Genomic DNA, 18,862 nt, shown 5'->3' with positions numbered 1-18,862 from the left:
ATACAGTATCATATGAAGGTTACGTGACTTCCAGCGTCACTATCACACATAAATGTGTGCTTTTTCTTGCAGATTGCCCTGCATTCGGAAATGTGCAGATGTGAACTAACTGTCACCCAAGCACGACATGCGTTTCCACAGGTTTTCAAAATGCACAGCAAAAGCACATGTTTTCTGTGTGGGTTGCCACTAGCTTAGAAATGCGCAGATGCGAATGAAGACTAAATGGTAACAAATTGCTACGCATTTTCAAACACATGGCAAAGCATGCGTTTTATTGCAGCTTGCTGTGCATTTGGAAATGCACAGATGCAAGCGAAAGGTAATGCAATCGCGCTGCCGCGTGTTTTCTAAGTGCACAGAAAAGCAAATTTTCTCGTGGGTTGCTGTGCAGTCCGAAATATGCAGATGCGAATAAATGGTAACAAGCGCAACATGCATTGCTGCATGTTTTTTTTTAAAAAAAGAATGGCATAGTGTGCATTTTCTTGTGGGTTACCGTAGATTCGGAAACGCACAAATGCAAATAAATGGTAACGCAAGCGCGCCGCAAGTTTTTCTTGTGGATTGCCAAGTATTTGTGAGCGAATAGTAACGCAAACACGAGGTGTTGACAAAGCACATGATTTCTATGCTTTTACAGCCTAAATGGTAACGCTGACGTGACCCACACTGCTGTTTGTGTTTAAAAAGCATGGCAAAGGGTGTGTTTTTTATTGTAGGTTGGCATGCACTCAACACGCAGATACAAACAAATGGTTTTGCAAGTGAGCTGCACGTTGCCGCGCGTATTTGAAATGCTCACCAAAGCGTGTTTTCTTGCGCGTTCCTGTGCATTCGGAAACGTGCAGAAGCGAATGTATAGTAACACAAGTGTGATGCGCGTTGCCGTGCTTTTTTTTTTTTTAAATGCTCGGCAAAGTGTGCAGTTTGCCACACATGCATTACTATGTTATGATTACATTGTAATCACGTGAACGCTGTGATCACATGGTATCTCGGCCTCTCGAGGTGGCCAGGTATCAAGTGCAGTGATTTGCTGCACCCATTGGACACAGCAGCCCCAATGAGCATGTGCTAAGCAACGCACCAAAATGACTACAGCTGCAGCCCTGTCATAGTAAATGTACTGTGGCAGGGTGGAAGGGGGGCGAAGGGTCTCAATCGGAGTTCTGAATGTAAAAATAAATATATTACAATATTTTCTTTTTTTCATTTAACTGATGTAGGGCATGTTTTACCATTTTCCTCCCACTAAAGGGGTTTTTTTTTTTTCTTCTAATGACCAAAAGCGTCAAGTATTGTTGTCTCACTGACCCACAATGGTTGTTTTTTTACTCTGACTGATGTCAGGATCAGAGGAAATAAAAAAAAAAAATATGACAGTTTTGGAAACTTAGTCAGTTTTGTTTATCAGCAAACAGAAACATGTTTGGTCTTCAGATTCAGCTCAAACAAGACAGTTGCAGCTTTCCATTAGTGCAATATACAGTTCTTATACAGAATTCCAAGCATGCTTAGCTTCAGCACACTAATTATTCAAAGTCCCACTAAAAGGCAGGTTCACACAGCAGGTAAATCTCAGTCTTTCCAAGCTGCATGCAGGTCTCCTTTTTGTACGCACCAAGCCAACAACCCTCTGTTTAGCTGAATAATAAGCAGGGTTGAAGGAGAAGTACCTGCCCCTCTACAATTAAACTGTCAGGGCTGACACTCCACACAGATCAATGACAGGGAATTTTTGGTCCAATGATGCCAGTCGTTTTTCTCCCACTTATAGCAGGCGTATTTGCTCCCACTGACCAACAAGGTCAGGCACTGTCCCTCACTTATCACTAACAGTGGGGTATTTCGTTTTTTCTTATTAACCAGTGACACAAGGCATTTTGCTTTCCCACTGATCACTAGATCCAGCCATTTTTTCTCCTTTCACTTGCAAGCAATGTGACATTACCCTAAAGTGGTTGCAAAGTCAGAAGGCTTTTTATCTTAATGCATTCTATGCATTAGGATAAAAAGCCTTCTGTGTGCAGCAGCCCCCTAATACTTACCTGAGCCCATCTAGATCCAGCGATGTTGCAGGAGTGGCTAAACTGCCCTGGACTCTCCCTCCTTATTGGCTGAGACGGCAGCGCCATTTGCTCCTGCTGTGGTCAAAGTCAGTAAGCCAATGAGGAGAGCGAGGGGGGTAGGGCCGGGCCGCAGCTCTGTGTCTGAATGGACCCAAGGAGCTGGGGCTTGGGTGCCCCAATAGCAAGCCGCTTGAAGTGGGGGCACCCAACAGGAGGGAGGGGCCAGGAGCGCTGAAGAGGAGGATTCTGGGCTGCTCTGTGCAAAACCCCTGCAAAGAGCAGGCAAGTATAACATCTTTGTTATTTTTAGCAAAAAAACAAGACTTTAGTATCACTTTGACTGCTGCACTCTGCATGCTAGGTTGTATGTTTATTGACTGCTGCACTCTGCATGCTAGGTTGTATGTTACGTACTACTGAGCAAAGTATTTGGTAAAAAAGTTGCTGGCTGCCAAGTAGCCCTCAAGTGTTTTATTGAAGTTTTTTAAAAGGTAGGCTCAGACAGAAAAGCATATGGTTTTATGTGATGCTGTCTTCTCTTTGCGGTTTTCTACTTTACTGTTGAAAATATGTGGAATGCTATTATGTGACAATTGGATCTGGCACGAGGCACTGTGGATAAATACAATTATAAGTGATCAACAGAGTCTGGCAAGTTTACTTTAAAAAAGGGTGTGGCAAAAACACCTTTTGAGCACTTTGGAAAGAAATGATCAGTACGTTGTTTGAAATTGAAAAGCTTTTCACCTCACTCATTGGACTCACACTGGAATGTTTTTACCACCCCCTTACTACCTGTATAAAAAAAAAGGCCTAAAAGATACTACCTTTGTGCAGACATTTTTGTTTTGTTTATATGTGCAATGAATTATTGCTCAATACTTGAAAAAAGTTTCCAAAATTTTTTTGGGGGTCTTTATTTTAAAATTGTATTTAACCGCTTGCCGACAGCCGCACGACTATTTACTGCGGCAGTCAGCCCCATACAGGCATAGTGACGTAGGGCTAAAGTCGCTCGCCTACGAGCCTCTAGGGGGCGAGAGCGCGCTGCCGGAGGCGCACCCCCGTTCGTTCCCTGACATGTCCGCGTGAGTGACCGGCGGCTCCGATGTCCGTCGGTCACCCACTATCTCCCGGTTGAGAGCGGGGAAAGGCAGGCGGCTGATGTAAACAAAGCCGCCTGTCATTCTCACTGATGCAAGAACAGAGATCATACGATCCTGCTATGTAGGATCATATGTCTCTGTGGTTACATCACTAGCCACACCCCTTTACAGTTAGAAACACGCCCCTAGGGACACACTTAACCCCTTGACCAAACCAATCAAAATACGCTTATTGCGATTTTTTTTACCAAACATATGTAGCAGAAAACAAAAAAATTTGATTTTTACATTTTTTTTGGGGAATTTCATATAAAAAAAAAAATGTAAAAAGATTGTTATTGTCAATTTCATTTGGGTACAGCGTCGCACGACCGCGCAATTATCCGTTAAGGTCACGCAGTGCCGAATCGCAAAAGAGGGCCTGGTCTTTGAGCAGCCAAATCCTCCGGGGCTTAAGTGGTTAAAGTAGTATATAAAAATAAATGTGTATTGTATTACATATTAAAACACAATCTAAGGAACATGAACTATAACTATGTATAAAGAATCATGCGCAAAAACCATACTCACTTCACATGTGTCCCACTGAATTATGAGAGTCCCCAAGACCTGAAAGTCCACCAGCAAGGCTAATTTGTGGGTCCACACCTGATACTTTTTCCTCTTCACGCCTTTTCAGACAGGCTGCCTTTGGATTTAAGTTCCGTTCTATGGAACAAGATAGATTATAAAAGTGTTACTATTCTTATTAAACCACATTCATAAACCACAGAAACTAGAAATCAACTTCCATTCATGTGACATTTTTACTTTGTATTTTTTCACTGTAAAGTGGGAGCTAAAGCAAATTAGGAAGTTATAAATCAACTTTGACAAATGGATACTACACAAGCTAGACGTAATTCACCAGATTTATTCCCTGTTCTATATTCTTGCTAAATGGATTTAAAAACAAACCAACAAAATACTTCCCTACAAGCATTTGGCAGATTTAATTTCAAACAGTAAAATCAACTGGCAAAATATGACAATGTAACACACACACTTAGGTCAATAGTTAGTCAGTTGGGTACCAGGATAAAAGAATATCAGCTGTAGAATGTTTCTTTATAGAATGAAAAAAGCAACAAAAAAGTACAGAAAGAAAAAGCAAAGCTTTGCAAGACGTAGGTGACAGAAAGGTTAACTGGACCATCAACTCTAAAATACAAGTAAGCTGCTATGAAAGAGCCATTAAACACATTTTGTAAAATACATAGGAATGCACTTGAGGTGGCCCAAAGGTACCAGAAATGGGAACATAAGGAGGAGGGGTATAGTAAATATAACTACACAAAGATTTTTCTGTTCTGTTTGAAGGACATTGCAATCAGCCGTTTTGTAGCATGCAATGGCCACAGCAAATATATCAGCAGCAATGCTTGTATTTTAATATTAATTGGCCCTTCAGTTTAAAAGGTTACTGGTATAGGAATGAAAAAAATAAAAGCTATAGTACTTGGACTATTGGTAGGATAGGTGAGTGAATGTGAAAGCCAAGTAATGTGATTTTGTGGGATGGTTTATGCTCTGGATTACAGAATGTCAATATTTTAAACGGAGGACATGACCACAGCACCTTAGTGGAAAAACGTATATAACAAAGTTTGATGCCTCTAATAATGCTCATTGCATCTGTCTCCCAAACCCCTGTACTGGGTAAGTAATAGAGTCCAGATTTGCATATTTCTGCTGCCTGTAGCTCTTGATGCACAATTCATTTTAACATGTAGTTTTCAACGAATGTATAGCCAAATTGTTTTTGTTTTGGATACAGTGAAGAGCAGTAAGAACTATCAAGTTTTAATTGCTGTGTCCCCCCACTGCATAGATTCACATTTTGCTCTTAAAAACTTTAATGAGGCAGAAAGTGATGAAAAATCCAAAATTTTACAGTCATCACTAGGAGAGCAAATCCTCCAACAGGAAACACATGCTCAAATGACAACTGTCTACACAAAGTTGAGGTTAAACCCCTTGTCAGATTTTCTCATACCTTCCTGTTGTGTCTTGTCCCAGTATAAAACTAATAAGCTATACATAAGAGTTTAAGGTAAATTGTATCGTTTATTTTTCTCATATTCTTCTTCTTGACAAGTTTACTTTGATACTGCTATATAAGGATATTAGAATTCTATAGCTATATTTTTCATAGCTATCTGAAACCGTTAGTAAAAAAACTCTATAAAGTTTAAACAACTGAGAGTAAACACTGCCCTCATATCAGAATCCTCTGGATTGCAAAATAAGTTTTTTGTACTTACTGTAAAATCGTTTTCTTGAGTCCACTGAAGGACACTGGGATGTAGAAGTTCTTAGACATTAGGGTATAGCATCAAAAAAAAAAAAAAAAAAAGATCTTCAAAAAAGATTTTATGTCAAGTACAAAAATCTTTTTTTGTCGCCCATTGAACGACTGAGGAATGCAGAAATTCTTAGACATTTGGAATGTCCAAAAGCAGTCCAGCAGGAGCTGTCAGCAACAATTAGGTGAGCCAATGCTTCAATCTAAACCATTAGAGGTGAAGTTCCCTAACAGACAGAGGAACTGCTATTGACCCAGGGGAGGTCACAGAGGATTGTCCGGAATCACCGCACACTAGTAAACGCTATGAGCCAAAGCAACCACCAACAGAAGCCTTTAACTACCTGAACAGGGAGAACATATTAACAAAAATGTGTCAACAAGGGAAACACTGGGATGATTTCCAGCCTCAAAACAGATCCTCAAGGGATAACTGGACAACAGGGCCACAATGGAAAACCAGCTGGTCCTGGAATGAAAAAAATACTAAGCCTCACACTTCAAACTCTGGGCATCAGGGAAGAAAGGCTAAGGGATGGCTAAGACAGTCATCCAATCTTGTACAAGAAAATCAAAATAAAGCACAATAATGTTCATGGACCTTGGGAGTTTGAGACAACCCCATAAAAGCACCTTCATTCAAAAAGGTTAATGGAAAAGAGCGCAAAAAGTTTCTCCTACCAAATTAGTGGAAAGCCAACCACCCACTGTTGCAGAAAAAACACAAAACAGAAGGGCAAACCAAACAATCCACAAGGTCAGATGGTGTCACTAGAAGCTGACGGAGAAAAAAAATCTATTTGTCTGCATATCTGAGACCTGGAACTATAGGTCCTCTGACCCACTCCCAACTCAGTGAAGAGTCAACAGCTGTGAAGCAAGGGGGAGAAACTTTAAAAAAAAAAAAAAAACACACAAAAAAAAAAAACTAAGAACAATACCTGCTTAAAGACAGGGGGGGGGGGGGGGGGTGGAGGAGATATGTCAAGGAACTTCCCCTGCTGAATAATAAATCGGCCATAGTTGGAGGGCTTCAAAGTGCACCAAGCCTTCTGGTGAATAATTTCATCCTACCATGCAGGAAAAAGCACACCCGAGTGCACAGAATTGCCCTGAATGCAAAATGAAGCCTGCAAAGAGAACCCGGATGTTAAGAAAAACATCCTCCTACATAAAGTAACGAGGAGACCAAGGCACTCGCCCCATCACTGGGCAAACTCACGAATCTTGCTCAGTGGTAAAGGGTTTAGGGTGCCAAGCTGATATAAACCAAAGAAAATTTGTGCTAGAATAATATACCTAAAAGCTAAAAACCCATGAATACAAAAGTGCACAAAAAATATGAAAAAGTGTGCAATTAAATATACTCCACAAAATGTAAGCAAAATTTAAAGTGGTTGTAAACCTCAGTCATTGAATCTGAGCAAAGCACATATCTGTAGTATCTCTCTCCAAAGCTCTAAGTGCCATTTTTCTCTGGTGCTTCGCGCCTCGGTTATCAGCATGAGTCACTTCTAAGAAGTTTTCTGGACACATGAGATACATTTATGTTGAGAGGGAGAGGTCAGCACACAGCTTGTCTATTCAGAACACAGTTCTTCTGCTGTGTGGAGGGGGGGGGGGTGTTCCTTTCCTCCAACCAGCTCTCACACAGTTGCTGCAGCCTCTCTGCCCCCTCTTCTGTGCTCCCGACAGATAAAGAAAAATTTTAACACTTTTCTGCCCTCTTGAAGGGGTGTAGGGAAGAGAAGACTGCAGATAATCAAGTAAAACATATGTAGGAGGATTTGTTTCATCTGTGTATCATCTGAGGCTGTTCACTTCACAGGGTATATGTGAGGATTTACAACCACTTCAACATACATGCAATAAATAATTCCCCTATGTGCAAACATAAATGCAACCTTGTTCAATATTAACTAAACTAATACTCACTTTTGTAAATGCATATTATATAATGCATATTCTATAAAACCTTATAACACATTCTATAAAACCTTATAACAAAGTTTATATAAAACGTGCAGAAAAAAAAATCTAAGTGCAAATATTGCCAAACTGTGAACAAAAGTCCAATAATATATAAATGTACAAAAATAAAGTAATTTTCAGTGTAGCCTTCGTTTACAATAAGCCCAGGTAATGTTTTCCCTTGTCCATACTTGCTTCACTCTATTCTCACCCCAATGGTAATGCACTCCCCTTTCAATGTAACAACTTAAAATCAATAAGATTGTCAGACAAGGCATTTTGTATGATAATCTTCCAATTTATCTCAATTTCCAAGAGGCTAATGGTAGCTTTTCATACGCTCCACATACATCACTCAAATTGACATACAAGAGGGGAACGCAGAAGTTTATTGCACATCTTTAAAATACAATAAAAATCCACCTTCATGTTAAACCCACATAAGCCCTCTAAGAGGGCCACATGGCAAACTCATTTGGAGGTGGGTTTTCAATAACGTGGGGTATATTTATATGCACACCGTTTAGTACCCAGTGGAGAGTTCACGTCTGGGACTATTAGAGCCACAGGGACCGCCTGTACGTTTTACCTCAAGTTCAGACTCCCACATACTCCAGTACCAAAGGGGGAGGTCAAAGGAAGACCAAAAGATAAACCAGGACAAGTTCCCCAGTACCCCGCTGGCTCTTAGTGGGCAAGGAAGAGTTATCCTGACTGCTAGGAAAGATTTCACTAAACCAGAGGGTACAGAGTGCTTCAGAGAGAATGTAAGCTAGTTAGTCTCATTTACTGGAGATCAATAGTTTCCAGCACAAGACATGTATGAGGCTCCTACCACTGGAAACATGCAGGAACTGGGCTCTTCGAAAAAAATTCTGGCTATCAGAGCCTAGAAAACTGTCTCTTTAAAAAGTAACTCCACTTTTGTTGAGGGGAAAAAAAAAAACACACAAACTTTTACCTTTGGGTCATCTATGTACATTGCAAGGATTTTAACAATCTTTTTGCAGATTTCTACCTTTTGTTATTCTGAAGAAATAGCGGTTTGTCCAAGTGCAGTGCAAATCTAATGGGGGTTTCATAATTATCAGTCAGCTGCTACACTTGCAGGGTTCTAGTAAGAAAAGTTGCAGGGTCTGTATCCCTTTAGATGCGATTTCCATTTGTATTTCACCAAAAATAACATTTTTGTTGCAGGGTAGTCCCAAAATCTGCCTTTATCTCAGTGTAGACTTTTAGGAAAATCAGTAAGCTATCACACAAGCAGGAAATTACATTTCTGGAGGGCATTCTGTACATCTGTGTACAGAACACCTCCAGGCTGCCATATTGCATTTTACAGAAAATTACATCTGCAGATTGAAAAGGTAATTCTCAATACCATTTAATGGCAATGATTTTACATTTGTATATGCCTATTTTTTTTCCCACAAAAGTGGAGTTACCCTTTAAGGGAAGTTTGCCTAGGTGTCCCACATTGGGGATGCCAAAATAAAACACTAGGGCATGAAGTGCAGTCCACTGTTAACAAGTACAAGTGCCTTTGGAGGATACTGAGGGGTTAGAACAGTGCTATGGAAGGGAGCAGTGGACACTTTTTCCTAGATGACAAACAGACGGCCCTCTGGGGAAAAGGAATACTGAGTTTCAGCATTAACCGAAGATAAATTTCTCTCAGGAGGAGAGAGAATACTTTTTTTAGGCAATAGAAGGAAAAAACAACAATGATGTAACAGTATCTTGATTAAAGAAAAATAAATATATAGTAGCAAAAATATAGATAGACATTTTTCTCAGCAGAGAAGGCTTGTTAGCAATCTTTTTGATTGCTTTTGCCACTGCTCAAAGTAGAGGTAAAATCATATCCCTGTGTCCCAGAACATGGGCTGCAGGCCTGTCCCAATACAAATCCAGGGGGTTAGTAAATGTAAAGAGGAAAGGATCATGGCTACACCCACGCAGCCTAGGTGAATAAATCCTAAAAAAAAAAAAAAAATAAGAGTGGCCTCAGCAAACATGCCTCCACCAAACCACACACCCCGATTCATTTTGCCCCACCCACCAGGGGGTTTAATGAGGAGAAGCGGGGTGACATGGGGCTGGGTTATATAGGCGGGCAGGCCTTCAATATTTCTCTATTTGCAAGTGCCCAAAGCACCTGTAGGCCGCAGCATATGAACCAAATGTAAGAATTTCTACATTCCTGTGTCCCTCAATGGATAAAAAGATTTTTTTTTTTTAAATGGTGTATAGAAACCACCCTAAAAAGCTGCATCTTTGATGCTACAGTTTGCTGATTATGAGATGTGTTTTGAAATAAGTAGAAAATATGTCTTAGTAGGACAGGTAGTAGCGTATAGTTGTTTTACTGTAATTCAGTAACTATGAAAGATGGGTCAAGTAGAAAAGTGACTAGGTTAAATGGATTCAGAATAAGAAAAAGAAAAAAAATTAGCTGGAGTATAGAAGTTGTGGATTTTAGTGGAGGATACCTCGCACTTGCTGCTCCAGGCTCATAATGACCTGCACGGCCTGTTGTAGGATGATGAGCTTGGTCTGGGCTTTGTCTGCTTTTAAATGCATCTGCACCATGCGGCCCAACTCCTTGAAAGCCTCATTGATATCACGGACACGCACTCTTTCTCGCGCGTTGTTTGACATCCTCCTCTCACGATCTCGCGTGTCCTTGTCCTCCAAAGGGTTTTCCTCCTTAATGCTTCCTCCGCTGTTGGACCCCAGGAAAGTGAAGGGTTAAAGGGGGGAGGGGTTAGCTCAGGGCCCCAATAAACCTTTCATTACCAGGGGTGCCAAATGACACATACACCCACACACACTCAGACAGGCAGTGCTGTTGATATTCTTTCTATATGCAGGCAAGAAAACAAAGTGTTTTCAATTCAGTTGTTGAATCCGTCCTACCTATGCCTACGTATACATGTATATGTGTTTTGGTATCAAAGAACTTCCACTTCTACTACAGTGAAGTTTAGGGACTACAGTAAAGATTATCCTATTATAATTCAGTCAATTCAAGAATTCAGAGATCTACTATATCAACAAAGAAAAATCCAAGTTGAAAAAACAAACAAAAAGGTGGCTTTGTAATGTAATATCACAGAAGAAAAATTAGGAAGTTTAGCACATAGAATTTCACTTGATTTGCCTACATTGAAAAGCGTGTTAAAGTTTACTTATGTAAGGACACATTGCCAAATGCCACATTCCCCAATTATTTAATCACCTAAAAATTTGAGAAGAACGCCTTTCTTGTGAGATCTATGGATGAAAAACTCTAAACTGTCCCATGTTCCCATTTTTGTTTTTTTTAATAGATTTTTAATTGCAGAAGGAATTACTTCTGTTTTGCCTGAATATAAAAAGAATCCAACACCTCTACCTAGGAGCATACTTATTTCTATATAAAATGCCAGTATTTTAGGCCTAAATCTAGACATTTTAGAAAACCGAGGTTCTAAACCATTTATATAGCTGCAAAATACCTGACCATTCTGCAAGGAATCATGTTTTTTAAAAAAATGTATCTTCCCATAATGGCCGAGAAACATTTGTATATATTCTTAGTCTAAAAGGCTCTTTGGGGAAAATATATTGATCAGAGCCATGTAACTAATATTTTACTACTAATTGCAAGCCAGAATAGAGGCACAATACTGCAATAAAATTTTGATTATGGTAGCTGGAAATTGCAGAATGTAAATGAAACATTCCCAAACACATTAGGCATTTGGAAAATGGTCACATCCCTATTTAAAGGTCAAAAACGCAAAGGTGGGTATTCTTTAGTTAAAACAGTTTCAAACATTTACAGCTCCTATGTGGAGCAGGGGACATTTTTGGGGAACTTTTAATTAAGGCCTTGCGTAATTAAGTGCAAGCCTTTATTCATTTCCCAAACGAAGACATTTCAAAGCAGAGTAGGTGGGCACCAGTTAAGAAACTGGGGTGAGACAAAAAGAGTCTATGTATTAAAAGTTTGCTGAATGAATGTGAGACACATCCAGCAAAACTTGCCATACTTTGTATGATATATCTTGCAGAATCAAACGCTCCATCTAGTGCCCGAAATTCCTTTTTTCTTCCTGAAGGAGGTCAAAACAAATACCACATTATGGCCACTAGATGGCAGTTACAATCGTAGATTATACAACACAGAATACAGCTAGTTTTGTTGGAGCGGAGCAGATGTGTGTGTCACATTTGTTAAAGTGATACTAAACACGCATGGTTTAATTTACATTGTCCCTTTTATTTCTGTATGTGGAGGATGGCACTGTAATTATTTTAATTTAAGTAATTTATTCTAGTCAATATACAGCTGTCACATGATCCAGCTCTTTCCCAGCCTGTCTGTAGGGAAACATAAGCAGGAGGAGCTTCTAGTCCTCTGCTGCTGGTCACATGTTCAAAAACAGCCTTTGCAATACAGTATAAAAATAATATCAATAAACAGTTTTAAATTGTCATACAAATCAATATTTGAAATCAAATCATTTTATTTTTGGCAATATGGTGTGGATTTCTGCCAGTCACATCTACAATCTAATTTAAGATCTTGCCCCCATTGTGTTTAGCTGGTTAGTGGACATGAATGAGTGAGGGAGTGGGCTGGCATTTACCACTATGTATACACCCACATGTGAGACTTTATAGTCACATGGGCTGCTCCGACGCGATAGGGAGGAAATACTCAGTGTAGAAAATCACTGAAAACTGAGCATGTGCAGGAGTTGCCACCACCGCTGCAAAATCCCTAGCTGAATTGGGGACAGTAACAGAAAATGTAGATCGAAAGCAGCAGGATCAACCAGGTTTTTTGCAGAATACAGAAAACAAATATCATTGTGACTTAGTATAAACAGCATGTAATACACCATTTATAGTTTTTTTATGATGTCAGTTTAATGACACTTTAAGCAACCTTTTTATACATAGACCACTAAATGTCTCATTGTTATTGGGCAAGACAGTTGTTCTGACAGTATACAGAGTTCCTGCAAGCTGAAGTAGTTTAAGACTTTAGGTAAATAGCTGCTGGTTAAAATGTGACATTTCAGAGTAACTCCACAATATAGTATGGGTGACCCTGAAACAATAGCAGACTGGCTGTTCAAAAACAGCAAAACCAGTAACAAAAAAAAAAAAAAAGGTAGACAGCAGCCAGTATACCTGCTTATATTTTTTTTTTTTCCTGATAGGAAAGTCAAGTGTAAAGAACTTTGCTTGGATTCCTCTATTATTGATATCTGTCATTTTCTATAACAGTAATGTTGTTTCTTTGGCAAGGGGATAGAAGTCAAAATATAAAGCAAGCGACAGGTATAATAGTGAACCGCTATAAAGAAAGACTAAATGCTTCAGTCAGTGTCCAAATTAATTTTAAATGAAGGATTTAAACCTATTTTTAATTTATTGTACATACACACACACACACCACCACCCCATCAAAAAGTTTAGCATTACGATGAGGATTCTCAGTCTGAAAAACTAAAAAAATGTTTTAACTAATTAATATGATTGCTCCAATATAAATCAGATTTTGTTCTCCACGTGAAAATTAACATTGGAGTAACAAAAGTAGCTTTGCGATTACAAGAAGAGGTTTATGCCTGTCAAGTATGAAAATTTAGAAATGATCCTTATTAGAACATATACTCTGACAGCAAAAAAATAAAGGCCAATTAGTTCAAAGTAAATCTAAAATTATACTGCATCTGTATACAATTGAGTACAGAGCTGGTGCAGCATGTAACAGAAGCACTACCAGACCCACAGGTCCCTCAGCTGCCACTTTAAATGAGCAGGGAGTGCAAAGCCAATTGGGCAGTGTGTGGGAGGGGAGGAGAGGATGCAAGGACTGGAGGAGGTAGGGTTTGGAGAACTGTCTGTGGAAAATAAAAGATGGTAGCATGGGGAATAAGAAGACACAGAAAAGGAAATATGAAGCCTTGTAAAGACACGTGTAAAGGAACTGATGCAAGAAGAGCAAAGCACAGAACCCACTAATTTTAACGGGCAGTTGGAACAGCAGAGGTGATATCCATAAACCTCACCAAAAATATTTAGATATGGATGAAAGGGTTTGCACAGAAATGGATGCATTATTTTGAAAATGAGTAGATTTAGCATGCACAGCCAGTTACAAACACGTGTTAAAACATCTACTTTTTACACACTCACTCTACCTTAAAGAAGAGCCTTACCCAAACTATTCATTTTGTTTCAAGTGGAGCATATCAGAAGGCCAATGTGTAAAATTATACTTACCCATGTAACCCCTATATATGGGGCTCAGCTCTGTTTTTTTTTTGTAACTTTACTCCCTTACTGCTCACACTACTGATTTTTGGTGGGGAAGAACTCTGCTCGATCCTCACATCAGAGTTGTAAAAGGTCAGCATAAATAATTTTCATCCATCTAAGGGTCTGTATGCTAAGGTATGAATTTTTGGGTAAGATATTTCAGGTAGCCTGTCCTAGATAAACTCTTCTTTGACAATAACATGTTTACTGGATCCTCATATCAGAGCTGCAAAATGTTAGTATAACTTGTTTCCATCCACCTAAGGATTTGTACTGTATTGGGTATGAAGTAATGGATTTTAGGAAGTTATGACAAACTCCCCTCTTACAATAAAATGTGTGACCTTTAAATGGCATATCTCTCTCGTACACTAAAGGGAAACCTGCTGCCTCAAAATAGCCAATGGAGCAATCCAATTTTTGTTTTCCTCAAGACCAGTGGTGTTTCAACCCACACATCAACTAAATGTGTCCCTTCTGGATAAAGAAAGGGAATGCAAAACACTAGCAAGCAAGGATGGGAGAAGAGAGTATACATGCAATGCCCCAAAGCAGGAGACCAAGTTAGAAGGGGTACTCTGCATGTATATCTCATTTGTGGAGGGCAGAGGAGGAGGGAGGAATAGACAGACAGATCCATGCCCCACCACTTCGCAGCAGGTCCCGCTCACCTCGCACTTGCTGCTCCAGGCTCAGGATGACAGAGACGGCCTGGTGCAGTATCAGGAGCTTGGTCTGTGGCTTCTCACTGTTAAGATGCAGCTGGCACATCCGCCCCAGCTCTTTAAATGCTTCATTGATATCTCTGACTCGAAGTCGTTCCCTGGCATTGTTGGCCACTCGCCTCTCCTTCTCACGCTCAGCTTTTTGTTCTGGAGGAAGGTTATCATCTTCCTCATCATCTTCATCTTGACTGTGGAGGGGAGGTGGAGTTTAGAGGATAAGTATATCTATATAGGTACATATATAGAACATTAGGAGAAATTTGGGGTGGAAATGGGGCGCTAAAGGGGAAAAAAAAAAATCTGTTGGCAAGCCAAATATACTATGCATTAGTGGTGGTCCTACCCTACAGATTATCACTGGAACTTTAAAAAAATTGTAAGACATTTTGCTACCAAAACAACTTCTGCTTCAGCCACTCTTTGTTCTGTATCTGCTGACAGAATGTTCATCATCTTACATTTCTAGGAGCCTCTGCCTGTCCTACTCTATGGCCATTACATAACTAATAGCTCTGAAGGGACACTAGCAATGTTTCAGCATTGGGGGAGAGGAGAGGGATAATACCAACATTTTTATAGGCACTTCTAGCTTTGCAAGATAGCAAAGATTGGGTGCAACAGAGGTGGCATAGGTAAGCATTATACAGAACTTAAAATACTGTTTGTTTATAATGTTTTCTTTTTCAAAATAGTAGTCTCTTTAAAGCCAGCTCCTGCTACATGAAAAAATGCCCATTCATAGTAGCCATTGACCCTGGAGTGCATGCTTCCCTCCCACTTAATGAGACCTGTTCACTGAGCAGCGTGTCCGGCTTCTCTGTGGTTTAGACTCTTTCTTATCATCGTCTGATAAATCAGCCACTGACCGATTCTCTTCGTCTTCTTTACTTTCCCTTTTAATGTCTGATACCACAGATGATACAACCGCCCTGACCACAGCCGGGAGTCCTGAGGTGGGGAAAAAAAAAAAAAAGATAAAGATTACCTTCATGTTTCTTTACCACAATACAGTGTAAAACAAAATGCCTAAAGATATTCAAGGCTATCATTTGTCCACTCTCCTGTTCCAAAACACCAGTTAAACTAGAATATTAGTTATTACATTTTCTGGAGGCTGACCATACAGCTTATGGAAGTATGCAATCTCTGAAACTTTCCAAAAACAGCTCGTCGTCCATGATAATCATTAACCTGGTCACACTCAACATAAATTCACTTAGGCTCCGTTCACACACCGGTGCGACTTGTAATGCGATTTGACAAGTCGCACTCTTGTTGGCAATGAAACTGTTCAAATTGGTAAGACTGACTTTGAGGTGCCGCACCAATTTGAAAAAAAAAAATATATAGAAATTCCTGCACTATTTATTGTGATTTCAGGCGCGACTTGCATAGACCTCTCTCGACGAACTAACCTTGGGCTTTGAAATCATGCTACTTTAAGTACCATGATTTCAAAATTGCATTCAGTGTGAACCAGGGCTATTGTAGCCCCATCATACATCTGTGAGGATCCTAAATGAAAGGCTTGTAATCTAGACCAAAGTTTAAAAATTACCTGGAAGAAAGCCATAATATTGTTCAAAGTTAAATCAGTCAACATTTATAACCTACTGTCCTTTGTAATTTTAGTATCCAAATATAATTTTCCAGGTAGTGAATACACCATGCATTCTCAAGGCATATATTAAACAGGACTACTATGGATCCTTGGTTATAGGGAAGTTATTTCCCTCTTAAAAAAATTTCCACAACAGTGTGCAGACACAGAAGTGGAAAATCTACTAAAAACTGAATATCAGTTTCTGGTGGACTGAATCTTTAAGAAATACCAACAATTTTAGAGTATTGTAATATCCTTCCCCATAGCTTAGTCTGCAAGTTATACAAGGACTGATCATTTCCCTACTGAACTCCAATCTCTTACATTCATTTCTGTTGTGTGCCACTCAAAGCATTTGTAAAGTTTTTTTTTTTTTTATTATTAAAATAACAAACATTTCATACTTACCTATTCTGTGCAACGGTATTGCACAGTGTCCCCTGCTAGTGCTATGTGCTCCTCTTCTCTGTGTGCCACCAAAGAAAGCCACGTCCTATCGGGGTGGGGTGTGTGTGTGTGTCACATTTTTTCACCTTAATGTACAGAATGCATCAAAGTAACAAAATGTCCATCCTTTAAAACTACTTTAAATGCAGCATAATTGACAACGGAAATTGCATACAATTACTTCTTCGAGGGGGCAATCAACCTTAACACTCATTGCTTCTGCAAGACAATGTCAACACTGTTATGCTCTCAAAATAGCTGTAGAAGTAAGGAAACTAGGACTTCCAAATAGATTTTTACACCTTATTTTGTTAGAACGTGTATCTTTCCTGTCCATCCTTTTCCCCCCTAAGTTTTCTTCCCGTCTCTTCCCTGTAGTGAAACTACCCACAAAACAACCTTCTGGCCCTGGTGTTTTGTGTGTAACTAGTAACAGCTCTCCCTCTGAAGGCTCTCCAAAGGACCATCTTTATGAATAAGCATTGCATGAAACATGTCAAGGCTTTTGCTCTTGATATTCATTAACTTGTAAATCAGATTTTTTTTTTTTTTTTTTTTTACACGGATTGCATGTGTCAGGATCATGGAATGTCTGGATCTGAAAGCACCACCTGCCTGAGGTACATCTTGGAACAGCAGAGACTTTGATGCTACTGACATCCTTGTTAGCTTGTAAACCTTCCTCAAGCATATTTTTTATCATTAGTATTAAAAAAAGTAAAAATGCTGTTAACACAACACAAAATTGAACAGAGTTTGACAGAAATCAGAGGAGAACGCATCTACTCTTCTATACATCTCTGCAAAAAGTTTTTTTAATAATGAGTTTATTGCGGCCTATTGACAGATAGCAGTAGGTCAATACTAAGATAATTAAAGCAGGGTTCCATAAACTTTTTAAATAAAAGGCCAGGTCCCAGTCCATCAGACTGTTCGGTGGCCAGTGGGAGTAAAATATGCTACTACTACAGCGGTCATTGAGGGTAGAAAATGCCGCTATGCTGGTTGTCAGTCAGGAGTAGTAATAAATACCTCTATGTCATTAGTCAGTGGGAGAAAAAAAGAAAAGCCCCTCAACATTGGTGTTGCCGCAACTAAGCAGGGGATCACTACATTTATACTTACCTAACCAATTTATATTTACTTATGCCATCCAGGACACAGTAGTGCCATTGGGGCAGGTGGAAGGAACCACACAGTGCAGGAAGAAGCTAGGCATCTGAAAAACCCAGAACTGTGCTTGATGCCAAGTTCAGAAAGCTCGCCTCTCTTCGTTTCAGCAAAATTTGGCAGCATGGGTAGTGGGTGAGGCAAGTATAAACTATTTGTTTAGCAAGGAGCTGCTAGTTTTTAGCTTTCAGAAATTGTAGCAGGGCTGTTTTAAGTTCCTCAGCTACCTAATCACAATAGTTATCAGCCGATTACCAGATCTTTCACTGTAAGCTGTGATCACCAGATCTTAAAAGTAGGGATTAAATCTCCAACTATGTATACCAGGTGCTTCAGGAATACAGGTCCAGCAAAAAGTGAGTATTTTATAAAATTACACATTGTCTTTTGATGGGCACTACAGGTTAAAGCCAAAACATTAGTCTTTAGCCCCTTACAATGGACTAAAGGTCCCATTGGGTGCCTGGCTGGCAGTCTCGGCATGTCTGTCCTCTTCTTTGCTCTTTTTTCAGCTCCTCCTTTCTTTTCTTGGATTAGGGCACACTTCAGTTTGAAGACTTAATTGTCCAAAGAAAATGATTGCAGCAGATAATTACGACTCCTTTAAGGAGATAAGTTTGTGTAATTCCACCATACTATTTCTTGAAATCTAAGGACACTTGCCTATTTTCATATCTGTCAGGTTTTGCCACGACATGGTTTCAATTATTGGTTTTAAATTTCCTTTTTCTTTTTTGTTTTGACTTGCCCATGGCCTGTTGTGTTCTATAACAAAAAACTTAGAGAATATATAAATAAAAAAGAAAAAAGCACAACTTCAGGCCTATAACAAAAATGCCCAATTCTGAATAAATACCTAGAATTTTATCTTTACATTATTTTCCTAGCACTCCTCCCCAAATGCTGGGCATAATCGGACAGAGTGGTAAGCTGTATATAGCATAAAAAAAAGTCAGGCTTTATCACATAAATATGTGCAATGCTATATATCCATTAGGTTATCAGACAAAACCTAGAGAAGGAGCAGTTCAGGGAACACAAGGAGTTAACCTATGTGAAGATGCTCATTTTAAAGTATGTTTACATGGGCTCATTTGCATCAG

At 39.5% G+C, this 18,862-nt stretch overlaps 1 protein-coding gene across 5 annotated transcripts in view; it reads right to left on the bottom strand.

Annotated features, from left to right (window-relative positions):
* Positions 1-18,862, bottom strand: part of TCF3 (transcription factor 3) — a 186,473-nt gene that overhangs the window by 16,438 nt on the left and 151,173 nt on the right. For 2 of the 5 annotated variants that reach the window (XM_082272958.1, XM_082272959.1), the window contains exons 16-18: positions 15,328-15,487; positions 14,486-14,727; positions 3,749-3,886 (exon numbers count right to left, since the gene is read on the bottom strand). In XM_082272958.1, the coding sequence (XP_082129084.1) occupies positions 3,750-3,886; positions 14,486-14,727; positions 15,328-15,487 (539 nt within the window). In that variant the 3' untranslated portion in view covers position 3,749. Of the gene's footprint in view, positions 1-3,748; positions 3,887-9,985; positions 10,219-14,485; positions 14,728-15,327; positions 15,488-18,862 lie in introns of all 5 variants that reach the window. The other 3 variants (XM_082272960.1, XM_082272961.1, XM_082272962.1) reach the window with 3 other exon arrangements.

The sequence above is a fragment of the Pelophylax lessonae genome (assembly GCF_965119305.1).
Source record: "Pelophylax lessonae genome assembly, chromosome: 1".
In the NCBI taxonomy this organism is placed as follows: Eukaryota; Metazoa; Chordata; class Amphibia; order Anura; family Ranidae; genus Pelophylax; species Pelophylax lessonae.
This window is presented reverse-complemented; position numbering and strand designations above follow the sequence as displayed.